General features: G+C 50.4%; 1 protein-coding gene across 1 annotated transcript; it reads left to right on the top strand.

Annotated features, from left to right (window-relative positions):
- The first annotated feature begins 1,427 nt into the window (after nt 1–1,427).
- On the top strand, nt 1,428–14,841 carry LOC310755013 (uncharacterized protein). Its single transcript, XM_083631687.1, has 3 exons — nt 1,428–1,521; nt 2,959–3,132; nt 12,991–14,841. Exons 2-3 carry the CDS (start codon nt 3,000–3,002, stop codon nt 13,830–13,832), a joined length of 975 nt encoding a protein of 324 aa, XP_083487813.1. The 5' UTR covers nt 1,428–1,521; nt 2,959–2,999; the 3' UTR covers nt 13,833–14,841.
- The last annotated feature ends 521 nt before the right edge of the window (nt 14,842–15,362 follow it).

Genomic DNA, 15,362 nt, shown 5'->3' with positions numbered 1-15,362 from the left:
CCAGTCTAATGGATGATGGGATCTTGGCCCCTAGGAATTGGCTCCTGTGCCTCTTTCCACCCCCTCCCTGGGGAGTCAACCCTGAGGGCCCTCTTTGGCGATGGGGACCCTCATCTGAAGGACAGGGAAGGTCAGGGTTCGAATCCCAACGACGGGGTGAGCTCCCGTTGCTCTGTCCCAGCTTCTGCAAACCTAGCAGTTCAAAAACATACCAGTGCAAGTAGTTGTGGCATTTCTGTGCACTCTGGTTTTCACCAATGTACCCCGTTGCGCCAGAAGCGATTTAGTCCTCCTGGCCACGTGACCCGGAAAAGCTGTCTGTGCACAAACGCCAGTCCCCTTGGCCTGACAGCGGAGACGAGCGCCCCAACCCCACAGTCGCCTTTGACTGGGGTCCTTTACCTTTTGAATATCCCAGTGTTATTGTGCGTGGGGGGAGGGTAATCTCCTGCGCGGGAGGGGCTTCATCCTGCCATGCAAGCCCTGCAGGTGTTGGGTTCCCACTTTGCAGCTGGATTGCATAGATCCGGGGCCCAGTAAGGGCCCTTTTTGGGGGCCCCTCCCTTCCCCATCACTGCATCTTCATCTTTTTGTCCTCTCTGCTCATTCGCCTCCCTTGCTCGCTCCTCCGGGAGTCTATTTCTGCGAGTCAAGCGGGGGTGCCACCTCCTCTATGATGGGGGGGGCAGTTCTTCCCTGTTCAGTTCTTCCTGTACTGGATCCTCAGGGATCCTGCACCTCAGTCCACAAGGCCCCTTTTCTGCAAGGTGGTTCTTTGGCCACTTCTTCCCTGCCTCTGGTTTGCAGAAAGCTGTAAAATCTGCACATGCCCAGAGTATGGAGGATTTTCAAAACTGTGGTTATGTTTGTTGTGGGGGAAGAAATCGGGGGGGGGGGAGCTGTCTGCGGACAAAGGTCCAGGGGTCCTTCACCTTCGCCTTCCCTTTGGTGGGCATCGCACGTCAGTTTCCGCAAAGGGGCCCCTGGGGGTGCAGGGCAGGGGAGCATCTCTTGGCCCCCCAGGGAAAGAGAAACGTACGTGTGTGTGTATGTGTGGAGGGGGGGAGACTTCCAGGATGTACCCTGCTGGTGGGTCCCAGGAAAGGCGCTTCCAGGAGAGGCGCTTTAACATTCACTTATTGAGTCATTTCAAAGTAGGGATCCAGATGCACACTGCATAATGCAGAAACCCTCATCTCCGTTGTCGTCAGTCTGCATAAGATGGGGGGGGGGCCTTGATGCAGAGTCCTTGGCACAGATGGAGAAGGGAGGGCAGCCTAGAGCGCAGAAGCAGCCAGGGAGAGGGAGGGAGGGAGGGGCGGTCTGGGTGCCCTCGGCTTGCCAAGGGTTAAAAGGAGCAGAGCTGGATTCCTAGAGAGGACAGGAAGGGGAGGGCGGGGGAGGGCAAGGTCCTCCCGGGCAGAAGCCCCTCCCTGCCCAGTCCCTTCCTGCGAGCAAAGAGGAGGCTGCTTTGTTCTCTCTGCTTTGCAAAAACGTCCTCGGTGCCCCTCCTGGAATCTGGTGAGTCTCTTCTCTCTTCCCCCTTGGCGTGCAGCGGGGAGAAGGGGGTCCCAGGGCTGCAAGGGAGGAGGCAACCCCCCCGTTCAGCTCATGCATGGGGGGGAGACCCCCAAGTCAGGGAGCAGAGGGTCCTGCCCCCAGTTCCTCTCTGCCGTGCCAGGGAGGGGCTGAGTGTCCAGCAGGTCTGCGACTCTGTTCTTCCTTTGGATCAAGATGCTGCCTTCCCTTTGGGGGAGGAGTCTTTGGGGCAACAAAAAGAGGGCATGCAAATAAGCCCCCTTCAGATTGAGGGGAAAGTCGCATTTCATAACACAGAGAAGCATCCGAGGAAGGAGAAGCCCTGTGGAGTGGGGAGATACAGCCCCCGCCCCCAAGTGTGGAGACTGGAGGGGAGACCCACGATCTACTCAAATACAATTCCCAGAGTTCCCTGGCAAGAAGGGGGGATTGGTGACCACTCTGGGAATTGCAGTCTTTGGGCAGCAGGGCTGAAGCTGTCTCCTTGCACCTCTCAGGGTCCTGAACCAATTCTGGCTCCCAGGATTCTTGGGAGGAGTCCCTAGGGCGGGTGAGATCTGGTTTCCAACCTTGTTAAACATCTGCCCCCTCCCAGCAGAGCAAGTGCACAGACTGGCATGTGCCACTCTTGGGAGCAGGAGCTGCATCCAGCCTTGCTCAGCTCAATATTTTTAGGAAGACCAAGTCCCTCCTGCCCTGGCAAGGCACTGGGGTGAAGCTGATCAGCATCCTGTGTGAATGATAATAATAATAATAACAGCAAGAATATTTACCTGCCGCCCATCTGACTGGGTTTTCCCAGACACTCAGGGCGGCTTCCAGCACATACAATATACAGGGCTGCCTTCAGGTGTCTTCTAAAGGTTACATAGTTACTCATCTTCTTGACATCTGATGGGAGCGTGTTCCACAGGGAGAGCGCCACTACCAAGAAGGCCCTCAGCCTGCTTCCCTGTAACTTCTCTTCTTACCAACCTTCTAGGGTCTCTCAGCAGCTCTAATGATGAGCAGAAAGAGGTCTGGGGCCCAGCCAGCTCAACTGCTAAGGCATCTCTTGCACTGAGACGTGGGGGCACCCACATGTAATAGCTATTCGGCTGTATTCTGCCCATGCTCTGGGGCTGCAGTTTTCAGGCTTGGGGACAGGATGGTGCCTGGTTTTTGCACCAAGTTCTATCCATAAGCCCCTCTGAGTTCAATGGGGTCTACTCTCAGTCACTACTGTGCAGACCATGCCATCCTTAAGAAGTGGGGTGAGGTGCAAACAGATTAAATTGGAACCACTGGAGATGTTTCAAATGGGGTTTCTGTTGGGAAGGGGCTGCCCCATTTGTGCTTCTCCAGGAGCAGGGGGATATCTAGGGCAGGAGAATCCCTGCAGGGCCTCTGAGGCTCCCTTTGTTTCTTCCTCTCTCCCAGGACCCTGCAGCTTGTGGTGGCTCCTTGACTCCTCAGGAAGGATGAAAGAGACTGAATCTGTAAACCTAGCGAGGATGGAAGGGGGAAGATGGACAGTTGACCTGGTCAGGTTGTCTCCTGCATCCCTCCTCACAGCCTCTGAGCGTTCCCTCCCAGGGACTTCCGAGATATCTGGTGAGTCCCAGGGGAGGGGAGATGGGGACATGGATGGATGGGGCTGGAGAGGTACTGGGGCTTGCTCAGCTTGGGGGTGGGATGAGGCAGGCAGGCGGATGGAGTTTGAGAAGGTGGGCACCTTTTTGGGCTCCTCCACCTGCCTTCCAGCGCCTTTGACATCTGCGGGGAATTTGAGCTAGGAATACATCACAGCTCCCCGGCCACCGCGATGTATTGGTGCCAGTACTGTGCTCTGAATGCCCTACCAATGTCAGAGAACTTACTGATCCATCGCGCAGCACTAGAAGCCATGATCCTACTTGATCCTAATTTCAGGATTGATTGCAGATGGGGCCTCTGTGTTTTGCCTTTTTCTTTTCTTTTAGGAATAACTTTTCATTTTCTTTTAAAAACAAGGATGCATTACTTTCTTTCTTTTTAAAATTTTTATTTTATTTTATTCGAGTTTGGGATTTTTTACATACATATATTATATTTTTAAATTTCCTGTACATCTTTTTTTCTTTCCCTCCCTTCCCCCCCCCATACCCATTGGAAGGGTTCAAACAATTATCCTCAGCCACGGGCATAGCGTCTTTAGTTTCCACCAAATGTCTTTTGTTCCAGTAGTTGTTTCCTGTGACGTGACTGCAACAATGTCCGACTGAATTGTTGTTGTTGTTTAGTCATTTAGTCGTGTCCGACTCTTCGTGACCCCATGGACCAGAGCACGCCAGGCACTCCTGACTTCCACTGCCTCCCGCAGTTTGGTCAAACTCATGTTTGTAGCTTCGAGAACACTGTCCAACCATCTTGTCCTCTGCCGTCCCCTTCTCCTTGTGTCCTCCATCTTTCTCAACATCAGGGTCTTTTCCAGGGAGTCTTCTCTTCTCATGAGGTGGCCAAAGTATTGGAGCCTCAGCTTCACGATCTGTCCTTCCAGTTGAGCACTCAGGGCTGATTTCCTTAAGAATGGATAGGTTTGATCTTCTTGCAGTCCATGGGACTCTCAAGAGTCTCCTCCAGCACCATAATTCAAAAGCATCAATTCTTCGGCGATCAGCCTTCTTGATGGTCCAGCTCTCACTTCCATACATCACTACTGGGAAAACCATAGCTTTAACTATACAGACCTTTGTTGGCAAGGTGATGTCTCTGCTTTTTAAGATGCTGCCTAGGTTTGTCATTGCTTTCCTCCCAAGAAGCAGGCGTCTTTTAATTTCATGGCTGCTGTCACCATCTGCAGTGATCATGGAGCCTAAGAAAGTAAAATCTTTCACTGCCTCCATTTCTTCCCCTTCTGTTTGCCAGGAGTTGATGGGCCCAGTGGCCATGATCTTCGTTTTTTTGATGTTGAGCTTCAGACCATATTTTGCGCTCTCCTCTTTCACCCTCATTAAAACGTTCTTTAATTCCTCCTCACTTTCTGCCCTCAAGGTTGTGTCATCTGCATATCTGAGGTTGTTGATATTTCTTCCGGCTATCTTTATTCCACCTTGGGATTCATCCAGCCCAGCCTTTTGCATGATGAATTCTGCATGTATTTGAAATAAGTAGGGACACAATATACAGCCTTGCCGTACTCCTTTCCCAATTTTGAACCAATCAGTTGTTCCTTATCCAGTTCTAACTGTAGCTTCTTGTCCCACATAGAGATTTCTCAGGAGACAGATGAGGTGATCAGGCACTCCCATTTCTTTAAGAACTTGCCATAGTTTGCTGTGGTCGACACAGTCAAAGGCTTTTGCATATCAATGAAGCAGAAGTAGATGTCTTTTTGGAACTCTAGCTTTCTCCATAATCCAGCGCATGTTTGCAATTTGGTCTCTGGTTCCTCTGCCCCTTCGAAATCCAGCTTGCACTTCTGGGAGTTCTCGGTCCACATACTGCTTAAGCCTGCCTTGTAGAATTCTAAGCATAACCTTGCTAGCGTGTGAAATGAGTGCAATTGTCCAGTAGTTGGAGCATTCTTTGGCACTGCCCTTCTTTGGGATTGGGATGTACATTGATCTTCTCCAATCCTCTGGCCACTGCTGAGTTTTCCAAATTTGCTGGCATATTGAGTGTAGCACCTTAACAGCATCATCGTTTAAAATTTTAAATAGTTCAGCTGGAATATCATCACTTCCACTGGTCTTCTTATTAGCAGTGCTTTCTAAGGCCCATTTGACTTCACTCTCCAGGATGTCTGGCTCAAGGTCAGCAACCACACTACCTGGGATTTACGAGACATCCATATCTTTCTGGTATAATTCCTCTGTGTATTCTTGCCACCTCTTCTTGATGTCTTCTGCTTCTGTTAGGTCCTTTCCACTTTTGTTTTTTATTATGGTAATCTTTGTACGAATCTTGAACAGATCTCTGGTTTTTCCCATTCTATTGTTTTCCTCTATTTCTTTGCATTGCTCGTTTAAGAAGGCCTTCTTGTCTCTCCTTGCTATTTTTTGGAAATCTGCATTCAATTTCCTGTATCTTTCACTATCTCCCTCGCATTTTGCTTGCCTTCTCTTCCCCGCTATTTGTAAGGCCTCATTGGACAGCCACTTTGCTTTCTTGCATTTCCTTTTCCTTGGGATGGTTTTAGTTGCTGCCTCTTGTATAATGTTACGAGCCTCCATCCATAGTTCTTCAGGCACTCTGTCCACCAAATCTAAATCCTTAAACCTGTTCCTCACTTCCACTGTGTATTCATAAGGGATTTGACTTAGATTGTATCTTACCAGCCCAGTGGTTTTTCCTACTTTCTTCAGTTCAAGCTTGAATTTTGCTATAAGAAGCTGATGATCTGAGCCACAGTCAGCTCCAGGTCTTGTTTTTGCTGACTGTATAGAGCTTCTCCATCTTTGGCTGCAGAGAATATAATCAATCTGATTTCGATGCTGCCCATCTGGTGATGTCCATGCTCCCCTTCTTTGGTGTCATTTCTATAAGGTGTTGTAAGTCTTCATAGAATTGGTCAATTTCAGTTTCTTCAGCACCAGTGGTTGGTGCATGAACCTGGATTACTGTGATGTTAAAAGGTCTGCCTTGGATTCGAATCGAGATCATTTTATCATTTTTGAGATTGCATCCCAGTACAGCTTTTGCCACTCTTTTGTTGACTATGAGGGCCACTCCATTTCTTTTACAGGATTCTTGCCCACAGTAGTAGATATGATGGTCATCTGAACTGAATTTGCCCATTCCCCTCCATTTTAGTTCACTGATGCCCAGGATGTCAATATTTATTCTTGCCATCTCATTTTTGACCACATCCAACTTACCAAGGTTCATAGTTCTTACATTCCAGGTTCCTATGCAATATTTTTCTTTACAGCATTGGACTTTCCTTTCACTTCCAGGCATATCCGCAACTGAGCGTCCTTTCGGCTTTGGCCCAGCCGCTTCAACTCTGAATCTACTTGTACTTGTCCTCCACTCTTCCTCAGTAGCATGTTGGACGCCTTCCGACCTGAGGGGCTCATCTTCCAGCGTCATAACTTTCATATGCCTGTTGCCTTTGTCCATGGAGTTTTCTTGGCAGATGTAATGGTTCTAGGGGTTGCTCGTGCGTGAATCGACGCCACACCTGGCTGGGTTACCTGGGTGAACCCTTTCTGTCCGGACAGCCACTCACCCGTGGCTGTCTCAATCAGTGGCAGAATCCGTCAGTGGGCGTTTCTTGAACTTCTTCCAGCAAATAAGCTCTTTGACGCCTAGTCGCCGCCTACTCTCCCTGCGCAGAAGCCTTCTGCGCAGGGAGGGTGTGGGCAGCGGAGGACCCGTGCTCTCCCCGCTGGTCTCCGGCGAGGAGTCATGGAGCCACCTCGCCGATTCCCCCATCTGCCCCTCTTCTCCACTGGTGCTACGATGAATTCCTTCCACCGGAAGATGGGCTGCTTCTCTCCCTCCTGGGACGCTCTCCGGAACCCCTCTGGAGCCCTCCCTCTCCCTCTGGCTCCGATGGCAGTTCCCTGACATCCACCTCCTCCCCAGGACCCCCTCCGCCCCCGGCGCGATTTTCTGATTCAACCTCGTCTCTTTCCTCGGCCGACGATGCGGGGAATCCCCTGAAGGAGCTGTCACCATCCTCTGAGGATTCAAAACCAGCTTCCCACCTGCTCCGATCTCTTCCCGCGGGGTGGACCTCCCAGTCTGATTCTTCTCCCTCTGACACCTCCCCTCCCTCCTCTTCGGAGGCAGGAAAACCCACAAAGTCCCCTTGGTCGTCTGTGGTTCCAAATTCTTCCTCCCAGAATCTCGCTAGTGGTTTTGGGTTATCCGGGAACAAACGGTGGAATTCTCCCACCAGATAGCCGTCATTTATTGATTCAGCGGGGACCCACGTGTTTTCTGACCTGGGTTCTCCCTCCCAAGCTACCAAGTACTCCACCTGGCTACCTCGCCACCTTGAATCGAGTATTTCCGTGGCTTGGTTGCGGTGTTCCCTCTCCTCTACCAGCGGGTGGGTGGTGACTCCTCCCTCCCGCCCCGGAAATTCCCGCCCCTCCCTGTACGGTGAGAGTAGGGACCTATGGAACACCGGATGTATCTTCATGCTGTCAGGCAACTTGAGCTTGAATGCCACGGGGTTCACCTGCTGTGTTACCTCAAAAGGCCCCAGCTGCCTTGGCTGCAACTTCTTGCACCCTCCCTTTAGGGGTAACACTTGGGTTGACAACCACACCTGGTCTCCCACCCGTATGGCCTCCCCCTCCCGACGGTGCTTGTCCACCTGCCTCTTGTAAACTTCCTTGGCCCGCTCCAAGTTCATCTTGAGTTGCTGGTGCAAGGCCTCCATTTCTTCTACAAACTGCTCTGCCGCGGGTACACTCCATGCTTCCTCCCCCCTCCCCGGGAAGGCCCTGGGGTGACACCCATAATTGGCCATGAACGGGCTCCTTCCCGTGGACACGTGTTCAGCGTTATTGTACGCAAATTCAGCCAACGCTAGTTTCTCTACCTAATCGTTCTGTCTCTCGCTGACGTAGCAGCGTAGGTATTGCTGGAGTATACTGTTCGCTCTTTCTGCTTGTCCATTGGTTTCCGGGTGCCTCGCCGTCGAGAAGCCCACCTTGATCTGTAGCAAGCTCATGAGCTTCCTCCAGAACCTGGAAGTAAATTGTTTCCCGCGATCCGAGATTACCCTCGAGGGAGCCCTATGCAGCCTGAAAATGTGAGCCACAAACAACCTGGCTGTCTCCTCTGCTGTCACCGCATGTGAGCAAGCTATGAAATGGCACATTTTCGTCAGTAGATCGACTACTACCATGACTGCTGTCTTCCCCCTTGACTTGGGCAAATCTGTCATAAAATCAATGGACACCACCTCCCAGGGCCTTCCCGGTGTAGGTAAGGGTTCCAGTAACCCTGCGGGGGCAGCCCTCTCCCCCTTTGCCCTCTGGCATCAGTCGCACCCCCGTACATATTCCCGTACGTCTTCCCTCACCTTTGGCCACCAGAACTGCCTGGTGACGAGCAGCATGGTCTTGTGCTGTCCAAAGTGCCCAGCTTTTGGGTTGTCGTGGAGTTGTTTGAGTACCTTCCCCCTCAAGGTCTCCCCCGGTACATACAGTGCCCCCTTATAGTACAGTAGCCCTTCTTTTTCCTCAAACCCTCCATGGTCTTCCCTTCCATCCCGGAGTTCCCTGATTTTCGCTTGAGCAAACGCGTCGTCATAGTAAGCCCGGCCAGTTCTCGTTTCCCAACCAACGCTCCACCACACACCCATCAGTCCTCGGGAAACACGTGTTGGATCTCCGGCGGTCCCTCTCCTTCCATGTCCTCCGGTTTCCGGGAGAGAGCATCTGCTCTTACGTTTTCCTCTCCCAGCACGTATCGGATCTCGAAGGAAAACTTGGAGAACTCCTGAGCCCATCGAATCTGTCTCTGGTTGAGCACTCACGCGGTCCGCCAGTATTCCAAGTTCTTGTGGTCAGTACAAACCTGGATCTTGTGCTGCGCCCCTATCAACAGATATCTCCATTGCCGAAAAGCCGCATAGATCGCAAGCAGTTCGCGGTCATACACTGTATAGTTTTGCTCTGACTTGCTCAGCTTCCTTGAGAAAAAGGCACACGGCCTCCAGCCCTGCTTGGCCCCTGGCTGCAAAAGGACCGCTCCAACGGCTCGGTCGGACGCGTCCGTCTCCAGTCTCATGGGCTTCTTTAGATCAACGTGCAGGAGCTGCTCTTCTGAAGCAAACGCCTTCTTCAGTCTTTCAAAGGATTGCTGGGCACTTTCTGTCCACGCGAACTTCTTTTTGCTACTGAAACAATCTGTGATGGGCGCTGTCAAGTGAGCGAAGTTCTTTATGAACTTCCTGTAGAAGTTACTGAACCCTAAGAACCTCTGCACATCCTTCCGGGTTTTGGGGGCTTTCCATTCCAGCACTGCCTTCACCTTTCTTGGGTCCATAGCTAGGCCCTTGTCTGACAACTTGTACCCCAGAAACTCGACCTCTCTGGCGTGAAATTGGCATTTTTTGAGCGTGACCCACAACTGGTGCTTCTGCAGTCTCTGTAGCACTTCCCTGACGTCTCTGACGTGTTGCTTCTCATTGTCCGAATAGATTAAGACATCATCCAAAAAGGCTATGCAATTCTTGTACAGCAGGGGCCCCAACACATGGTGCATGAATGCTTGAAAGCAGGCGGAGCCCGATTGTAATCCAAATGGCATGACTAAGTACTCAAAAGCCCCTAGGGGGGTGAACATGGTGGTTTTCCATTCGTCCCCCTCCCTTATCCTAATCAAATTGTATGCTCCCCTGAGGTCCAGCTTGGTAAAAATTTTCCCCTGCCTCACCCGTGTTAAAATGTCATCAATCCTGGGCATTGGGAAGGTCATGGGTTCTGACACCAGGTTTAAGGCCTGGTAATCCACGACTAATCTGGGCTGATTAGTCTCTTTTTTGTCCACAAAGAACACCGGACTGCCCCCCACTGCCTTTGATTCCCTTATGAACCCCCTCTTCAGGTTCTTGTCAATAAATTGCCGCAACACCTGCATCTCCCGGTCAAACATGGCATACAGCTTACCCACCGGCAACTGAGCCCCTGGGAGTAAGTTGATTTGGCAGTCAAAGGGCCTGTGGGGGGGTAGTCTATCCGCCTCCTTCTCGCTGAAGACTTCCTTCAGGTCAGCATATTGTGGTGGCACCTCCCCTTTTTGTTCCATGGCCAGCCCAGCCACCCTAGCCACCGTCATTCTTGGGTTGTCCCCTCCCAGACAGTGTCCTAAGCAGTAAGCTGACTCAAATGTGACTGACCGCTGATGCCATGACTACTGGATCATGCAGTGCCAGCCAACTCATCCCCAGTATTATTGGGGGTCCTGCCAGTGTGGCCACATGAAAGGCAATGGTCTCCATGTGCCTGGAAACCCTCATTCGCATTGGCGGGGTCTGGTGTGTCACTCCCCCCCCCAGACATCCCCTGCCATCGCTGGTGGTCACTTGCAAGGGAAAATCTAGAGGCAGCAGGTGGAGTTGGTGCTCCAGAGCGAAGTCTCTGCTGAAGAAATTACACAAGCTGCCTGAATCCAGCAGTCCCTTAACTTTGACGGGGTGCCCATTCGGGAGTTCTAGCACCACTTCTATGGCTATAGCTGCCTTGGGAGAGTCAGGCTGGGGCACTTCTATTGGTTGCTGGCCTGGCTGCTGCCCCTGCTGGTTGGCAGCCAGGCGTTGTCGTTTCCCTGCGCCTGCCCTTCCTCCCCCTTCTCCTCGCAGCCAGCAGCCCCCACCATCCCTTGCCAGGCTTTTCTTTGAGGGCAGACCTTAGCAAAATGTCCTGGTCGTTGACAGAGGAAACACTTCTTGGTAGTTTTCCACTCCTTTCCCTCCCTTTGACGACCTTCACTGGAGTTTGAAACCTCGTGCGCGCGTGCGCCATCAATTTCCATTGGCTCCGCCGCCTGGGAAGGCAGTCTCGGTATCTCAGGAATGCGGTAGTCATGGAAACGTTCCCCTCTCATTTCACGCTTCTCCTGATCCCGCGCTTCCTGGGGTACGCCAATCGCAAGCACAGCCTTTGTGAGCTCATCCAGTGACTGTGGTCGGGGCGCGTGGGACAACTCGTCTTTCACTGCGGGGGACAGACCCTCCTCAAACAACATTTGTATCGGTTCAGAGTCCAGATCCCACCCGAGCCAGTGGACTAACATCGCAAAACGCAACCAGTCTGACGGACTGGCTCCCCCTGCTTGCACCCCATCAGTTCCCGCCGAGTCACACTTTGCTCCACATCACTGGAGTACATCGCATCCATTGCCTGGAAGAATTTCTTAAGGTCCTTCAAGGCATCATTTTGTGTCGCCATTAGGGGCCTGATCCATTCGCGCGCCCCATCCTGCAGAAGCCCCACAATGTAAGCCACCCTCTCCCCATCATCAGCAAAGTCATCTTTCTGCAGTTCCGAAGCGTACTGTACTTCCGTTCGGAAAGCATTGTAATCTTGGGGCTTCCCACCAAACTTGTGTACCAGCCCCGGTACCTTCCTTGCGATGGGGGTGGGTCTGACCTGTGCATCCTGAGTCCGTCTTTCGTCCAGCCGCGCCGTCAGGATAGCTACATGCTGCTCCAAGTGAATTCTCAAATGAATTCTCATGTGATTCTCAAAAATAATCTTCTCAGATGATTCTCAAAAATAGTAGAATAAATTTACAGGAATATCTATAACATATGGTTTATCAATAGTGGTCAGTGTATGAGTTCTGAGTTCATGAATTGGTTTAAATTGGGGGGAAATGAGAGAGGAGAGAACAGAGTAAATTCAACATTTCCTAGCTGAATGCCTAGTCAGGAGCTCTTGTGACTGTTATGCTTAAGTGTGAGTCATAGTCATTTTTCCTCTACTGTTACCAGTGAAACAATACAGAGTTGGTCTCCTCATGAACATGAGAGGGTGCTTCAAAGTGAAGAAAGTGATTTATAAATTTAAATTGAGACCAACCAAGTTGAGTTAGATGCTGATGGGGAGTGCGCAAATGAAGACGTTGCTGTTAGTTGAGGCATGGAGATTGCTGGATCCTGACCAGAGAGCTCTGCATAAGGAAGTCAAGGAGGGGAATCGTGGAATCATGCACCCTCTCGGTGAAACTCCCTGTTGGATCATAAGATGAGTTTTGACATTCCATACATACCTCTATGTGATGAACCTCCACTGTTTGGATGGAGACCAACAGCACCTGGGATTCTAACATCCACACCGTGAGCCCTGAATGGAGGGATATCAACTGTTTTCTCTGTGAATATTCTTTGTCTAGTCATGCCTTTTTAAACAATGACCAGATTTCCCTGAACTGCCCAGGCCTTCTTAAATGTCAGCTTGAAAGTTTTTAAGGACGTTGAAGTAACTTCTGTCAGGTTTGTTGTTTTTGCTTTTGCTTCTGTCTGCATTTTGTTGACCAAAGAGATGACTGACCTTTGAGATGGAGTGGACTCCATGACTGTGTTGGGAGACATCCTACACAGAAACATGTGTGTATACCTTTAAGAAGTTTCTGGGTTAATTGGTTGCAACTGGCCGTGGCTGTAAAAAGGAAAAAGGAGCGTTTTGTAGCCTGCATGCAGGAATAACACCCACCAGAGTTTGTGTTTATTTGTTTGGTAATAAAGTCTTCATTTTAGTTTGGGTTTTTACACCTATGTCTCCTGGAGTCACTCTGTCCTCTGCCACCAGCTGGAAATCCCCCTCCAACAGACTGAGCCAAACAAAATCTATCCCGGATAAAAGCCAAGCAATTCCAGCCAACAAAGGCAGTGAAAACTATAATAAGGACTCACATCTAACTCTCTTCAGTTCTTCCTCTATCACAAGCATTCATTAACATTGTTCAGTAATCTGGAGCTCCATTTCTTCCTGAGGCTCTAATTAGCTTCTCTCTTCATTGCAGATGGTGATGAATTCGAAGGGAAGAACAAGGGGAACCACAACAGAATCCACATAGCGGAGAGGTCCGATAAATATTCAAAGTGTGGAGAGAACATCCGTCAGAGCTCCCAGTCCCCCTCCAAGCAAACAAAGTCCTTAATTCGAAGGAATAGTCTCATTTCCCATCAAAGAACTCATACCGGGGAGAAACCCTATCAGTGCTTCGAATGTGGGAAGAGCTTCAGTCAAAGCTCGCATCTCACTTCCCATCAAAGAATTCATACAGGGGAGAAACCCTTTCAGTGCCTGGAATGTGGGAAGAGCTTCAGTCGGAGCACCCATCTCACTTCCCATCAAAGAATTCATACAGGGGAGAAACCCTTTCAGTGCCTGGAATGTGGAAAGAGCTTCAGTCACAGATCAAATCTCACTTCCCATCAAAGAATTCATACAGGGGAGAAACCCTTTCAGTGCCTGGAATGTGGAAAGAGCTTCAGTCAAAGCTCACATCTCACTTCCCATCACAGAATTCATACAGGGGAGAAACCCTTTCAGTGCCTGGAATGTGGGAAGAGCTTTCATCAGAGTAGGGAGCTCACTTCCCATCACAGAATTCATACAGGGGAGAAACCCTTTCAGTGCCTGGAATGTGGAAAGAGCTTCAGTCACAGATCAAATCTCACTTCCCATCACAGAATTCATACAGGGGAGAAACCCTTTCAATGCCTGGAATGTGGGAAGAGCTTTCATCAGAGTAGGGATCTCACTTCCCATCACAGAAATCATACAGGGGAGAAACCCTTTCAGTGCTTCGAATGTGGAAAGAGCTTCAGTCAGAGGAGCAGTCTCGCTTCCCATCATTAAATTCATACAGGGGAGAAACCCTTTCAGTGCTTCGAATGTGGAAAGAGCTTCAGTCACAGCCACAATCTAACTTCCCATCAAATAATTCACACCAGAGAGAAAACCTCTTAGTGTTTGGAATGAGGGAAGAGCTTCAGTCAGAATGCCGCTCTCATGGCCCACCAAATAGTTCATACAGGGTTTAAAGCATATCAGCGCATGGAATGTGGATAAAATTTCCCTCGTAAAAAAGTCAATTCAAGAACTCACAGCAGGGTGAATAATAGAATGGTAGATTTGGAATCTAGTCCAACTCCCGCCAATGCAGAAACCTCATTTCAAGCATCCATGACAGATGGCCATCCAACTTCTTCTTAAATACCTCCAATGAAGGAGAGTTCTCTCTCTTCTGAGGGAGTTCCTTTTCACTGTTGTCACTTACTATCAGAAAGGTCTTCCTGATCTTTAGGAGGAATCTCCTTTTCTGTTGCTTGAATCACCTCTTCAGATTCCTTCATGAACTTGAGAAGGACTTCTGTATGTCTGAGAATGTCCAGGGGATTGGACCATGCTCTATATTCGGGGGGAATCCCATGGAGAGGAGTCCGATATAGGGCTTAAAAGTCATCTAGGCATTGGTCGGATTGTCATAATTACAGACATACTTACTGGTTTGGACGGAAGTGATTCTTATTCCAGGGGAAGTGGTGACTGTGAGATTACAGGCGCTCTTGCCAATATTATCCAACTGTCCAGTAAAACTTTGACACAGCAGACCAATAGTTTACCCGCTAAGGTCAATGTATTGGGAGGTTAGGTTTAATGCCATGTGGTATTGCTTCATTGGATGTGGGATCCCTATAAAGGGAACTTCTTCCTCTAGGTGGGAGGGAGACTGGTCAAGTTACCATCAGTTGAATGGAACATTTAAGTTAGATTTTAAAAAATGGATTTGCAGAACAAAACTCCCAGTTTGAAAGGGAGTTATTAGGCTCCAGGGTTAAAATAGTACAGTGGTACCTCTGGTTACGTACTTGTCAGAGGCTCAGGAGCAGAAGAGCAGGGGAGAGAGCAAATAGAGAGCGGAGGAGAGGAATCAGAGGGGAGCGTAGGGGAATATGACAGTGGCCCGAGAGATTCCATGAGCTTCTCCAGTGAATCAGAAGATTCCCAGGAGGGGGCGCCTATGGTAAGGGCGAGGGGAGTCCCAGGGGGGACGTTCCATAAACAAGGAACCAGAGGGGAGTCCCAAAGGAGTAGCGGAGGATCAGGACCAGTTCCCCCACCAGAGCACAGTGGGGGGGAAGAGTCACATGAGTCAGGACCAGCTTCTCCTCCAGCGGGGAGAGAAGATGAGTCAGGGGTAACCACGCCCCCATCGGGGAGTGGGGAAACGGAGGGAAGGCCAGGTCCAGCTAGCCTCCCCGAAAGAGGGAGCAGTGACACAAGTGTAACGGTCAGAAGGAAAGTGGGAGGCTGCGCGCGCGCGCCAAGTTCAAATGTGGAGGAGCGCGGGACAGCAGAAAACCCGGATTGGGAGCCAGGTCCTAA

The sequence above is a fragment of the Podarcis filfolensis genome (assembly GCF_964270895.1).
Source record: "Podarcis filfolensis genome assembly, contig: HAP1_SCAFFOLD_81, whole genome shotgun sequence".
In the NCBI taxonomy this organism is placed as follows: domain Eukaryota; kingdom Metazoa; phylum Chordata; class Lepidosauria; order Squamata; family Lacertidae; genus Podarcis; species Podarcis filfolensis.
The sequence above is the reverse complement of the archived record's forward strand: the minus strand, read 5'-3'. Positions and strand labels throughout refer to the sequence as shown.